Source organism: Crocuta crocuta, unplaced genomic scaffold (assembly GCF_008692635.1).
Source record: "Crocuta crocuta isolate KB4526 unplaced genomic scaffold, BGI_CrCroc_1.0 scaffold299, whole genome shotgun sequence".
Classification (NCBI taxonomy): Eukaryota; Metazoa; Chordata; class Mammalia; order Carnivora; family Hyaenidae; genus Crocuta; species Crocuta crocuta.
In genome coordinates this window covers 8,330,301-8,334,028 of record NW_027532747.1, presented here as the reverse complement: position 1 = coordinate 8,334,028, position 3,728 = coordinate 8,330,301, and the positions used below count along the sequence as shown (strand labels likewise).

At 60.5% G+C, this 3,728-nt stretch overlaps 1 protein-coding gene across 1 annotated transcript in view; it reads right to left on the bottom strand.

Moving 5' to 3' along the window:
* The window catches only part of PRIMA1 (proline rich membrane anchor 1), a 61,950-nt gene extending 59,741 nt beyond the window's left edge, over nucleotides 1–2,209 (bottom strand). The window contains exons 1-2 of the mRNA XM_077780958.1: nucleotides 2,159–2,209; nucleotides 1,343–1,470 (exon numbers count right to left, since the gene is read on the bottom strand). Coding sequence (XP_077637084.1) covers nucleotides 1,343–1,435 — 93 coding nt within the window. The 5' untranslated portion in view covers nucleotides 1,436–1,470; nucleotides 2,159–2,209. The remainder of the gene's footprint in view (nucleotides 1–1,342; nucleotides 1,471–2,158) is intronic.
* Between the last annotated feature and the right edge of the window lie 1,519 nt (nucleotides 2,210–3,728).

Below are 3,728 nucleotides of genomic sequence, written 5' to 3'. Positions count from 1 at the left end.
CTGACCCACCCGCTCACGCAGCACGCTATTTCCAGCACGAGAGCCCCTGGTGCTCCCCAATAATCACCCAGGCGGCCACCTAAGCAGGACGGACAGCTGGCTCCGATCCGAGGGCGGCCCCATCACTTGGGACAGCTCGCGGACCATCAGACTGGCAAGTGGTCTCACCCTATCCTGTTTTCTTTGTTTTATCGCCCCCTACTGAGGGCAACCCTCTGAACGATCCCCAACCCCCAAAACGCTACCAGAAGAACATGAAGACCCAAAGACTCCTGAGTTGGGTATTTCAATGCTCAATGACAATAAAATTGCCCCCCAGTGTCTGCCGCACCACTGAAAATTCAAAAATGTCCAACAGACTCTGTCTCCATCAACAGAGTACCTGGCCGTCCAGAGAGAAGAGCAGCATTACTGTTACTATAGTATCAATAGTGGCAGCAACAGCTAGCATTTAGTGCTAATTATGGTCCAGGCACTGCGTTAAGCAATCTTTACTTGCTTGATCTATCAAATTCTTGTATTAGCACAGTGAGGAACAAGAAACCACGGTCCTGAGAGGCACTGCCTGAAGTCCTGAGCCGGTGAGGGGCAGAGCGGGGGCTCCAAATTCAGAGCTGATATCAAAGTCCACCTCACCACTCCAGGGTACCACTGACCGTGGGCATTCTGGGAGGTTTTAGGGGCCATGCCATCTAACCCTCTCCCTGACCCTAACAGACACGATTCCAGCTGGTGGCCCCCTGGCTTCTGCCCTGGGGTCTAGGGGGTCCAGGGTGAGGACTCCAGCCCCAGGCAATCCTTACAAACAGACACTTCCTTCTTCCATCCCGGCCAGTGGCCACGACGCACAATCCTGGCGCCTCCCCCAACTCCACTACCTACAAGGGACACAGCCTCTGCTGTGTCAAGTCCAGTTGAAGACTAAGAGGAAGTTTACTAGTGAATCTGGTGGGAAATAAAGAATGTATATTCTTGGGATCATTTTCTTTTTAAGTTTGTAAACACTATAAGGTTACTTTTCCCGCATTTCCGCATCAGAATGTGATCATCAAGAAGGCGCTCCCAAGCCCTTTCTGTTCCCAGGCCCTGTCCCGCAGGCCTCCGCAGGCCAGGACTGAGGCCTCCTCCGAGTTTTTCCCGATCTTTTCACCTCAAGAGTATAGAGGGGTAGGGAGCGTGGGAGGGCTTGCACCTCTCCTCTTCCTAAACTCTCCCCAGCGGCAACCAGAGGGGCGCTTGCAGGAAGCCAGGGTCGTGGGAGGGCAGTGCCACCCACCCCTCCCCCAACTCGGTCCTGCCCGGATCTTGCCCGCGTAGCCCGCACCCCCCTGCCGCCTCTCACCTGCACGAAGCCCCAGAGCGGGTGGAGCGCGCAGTGCAGCAGCAGAGAAGGCCAGCAGCAGCCCCGGCGCAGCACCAAGTCCCGGAGGAGCATCTCGGCCGGCGGCACCCGCGCGCTCTCGGGGCGAACTGTTAGGGGAGCAAAGCCCTGGTCAGGCGGGCGCCGCGCGGGCACCATCGCCAGCGCGCACCCGCACACGTAGCAGTCCGGTCGGGCGGGCACGCCCCGCACCCTGGGGCACCCTCATAAACCAAGACCTCCCCAATCACTCCAGCTTGCACATTCGCTGACCCTTCGTGCACGCTCAACAGAAGCCGGCATCCCAGAACACTGTCTGGTGCACACGCCCCCAGAACCTTATGTGTATGCCTTGGCCCCGTGCACACCCCCGGAATCCTGCGTGCACACTTTGGCTCCATGCACATCTCCAGAAACAGCCAAGCACACTTAACCTAGCCCAGTGCATCTCCCAGAAACCTCCCCAGCCATGCACAACTCACTCCCACTGTGAGCACACTTCAAACCCGGCGGGCACCACTCACCCTGCCTGCACACCCACAGAAACGGCTGTGCACACCCACCGACTCCTGCCTGCACACTCGCTGACCCTGCATGCGCACACAGCACCGGGAAATCACACGCTGCGTGCACCCTCTCTGCCCCGCCGGCCCTCACTGCGCACACTGCAATATCGGCACCTTCGTGCGCACCCCATTCGCCCTCGCGCGCTCTCCCCAGCCCTGGCCTCCCGCTTCAGGGCGTGAGCCTCCCTCTGGCCTTCCTCTCCGCCCGCACCCCTCCAGCGCCTCACGCCACCTTGCCTGGGGGCGGCCCCAGCCGATCCTCCGCGCGGGGAAGGGAGGTCCGCGCTCCCCCCGCGGCAGACTGTCCCCGAGCCGCCGGACGGCCCCCATTTAAAGCCAGCCGCCTCCCCGGTCCCCCCGCCCTCTAGGCGGGGCCTCGGTCCTCACCCTGGCGACTGCGCGGGCGCCTGGGGGCTTCACATGCCGGGGAGGAGCGCCGGGCACTGGAGCAAAAGNAATAATGCACGAAAAAGGAAAACAGACGTGAGCCTCGCCAGAGCCTCGCCCGCCTCCCGCCCGGAGCTGCGCTCCCGCCCGCGCTCCCCGCCGTCGCCGCCAGCGCCGCTGCAGTGATTCCTCGTCTCCATCTAGCGAGGCTATTGTGTATTGGGAGCGTAATCATTTATTTATTCACCCGCGAGGAAGAGGACTCCCAGCCCCGGGGGTCTTGCTCCACCGCCCGCCCTCCACCCCGACTTTCTCCGAGGCGGCGGGAAGACCCCTTCCTGCGCTCGGTCCTCGCCGACTGCGTCCCCTCCCCCTCCGCATTCGGAAGGGCAGGCTCCCCCGGGTGTCGGGGTTCGAAGGGGGCAAAGCCCGCCTCCCGGGGCCAAGGGCCCTGTTGTCCCTCCTGTAATCTCGGCGCGGGGACCTCTCAGTTGCCTGCGGCCCTGGCAGGACCCCTCCACCCTCCACCACTGCTCTTCCCCCACCGCCTCCAACTCGCAACATTATCAACAAGTCGGTCGCGAAGTAGCCGGTCACGGTTCATTCAAACCCGCGGCCCCTGGCCTCCCAGACCGCGCCGCAGGTATGCGCAGCCGCGCTGTTCACATCGGGTGTAAGCGCTGGGGAAGCGCTTTGATGGAGGGCCTTCCAGAAGATCCCTAAAGCATGGACAGTCCTATTTTTAGGTTGGGCGAAGGAGGGAATCGGCGGCTCAGGACTGAGAGTGGCGAGTCAGACACTGTCGTTTATTCACTGAAGAAACATTTACTTGGTTCCTTTGCACAGCGTCTGTGGGCACCCGAAGTCACCCCATATAGGCACACACTCCAAGTGTAAACTGCCCCGATGACCAGTTTCCCGGCCGGTTTCCTGGGGACCTCTCTCATGCAGAGTGCTGCCCCAAGACTATTGTCCATGTAAACTCTTGAGAGCCACATGTGAGCGAGGGAGACGCTGGGGGTGGGGTGGGGTGGGGGAGGGGAGATGTGAATGTGACTCTGTGCCTTCCCCAAGACCCCGGGGTCTGGAATGGGGGATCGATAATGAAATTAGCCATGCTGCCCTCTGGCTGTGGTGCAAGGAAGGGGTGTGCGGTAAGCAGGCGAGAGAGGATTGTAGACAAGGGAGAGGGCGGCCGGCTTCCAGATTAAAATAGCCTCTGGAAGTGGGGGAGTATTTCACGTGTTGGGAAGCCCTGGGCGAAGAGGTGGAGATACTCGTTCATTCACTCATTTATTCACTCACTCATTCATTCCTTACATGGTGTCGGTGGGCGCCTACTAAGGGCCAGATGGAGCATTTGAGGAGGGGTATACAGCATGGCAGGAATGAGATATTGGTGCTGCCCTGTAGGG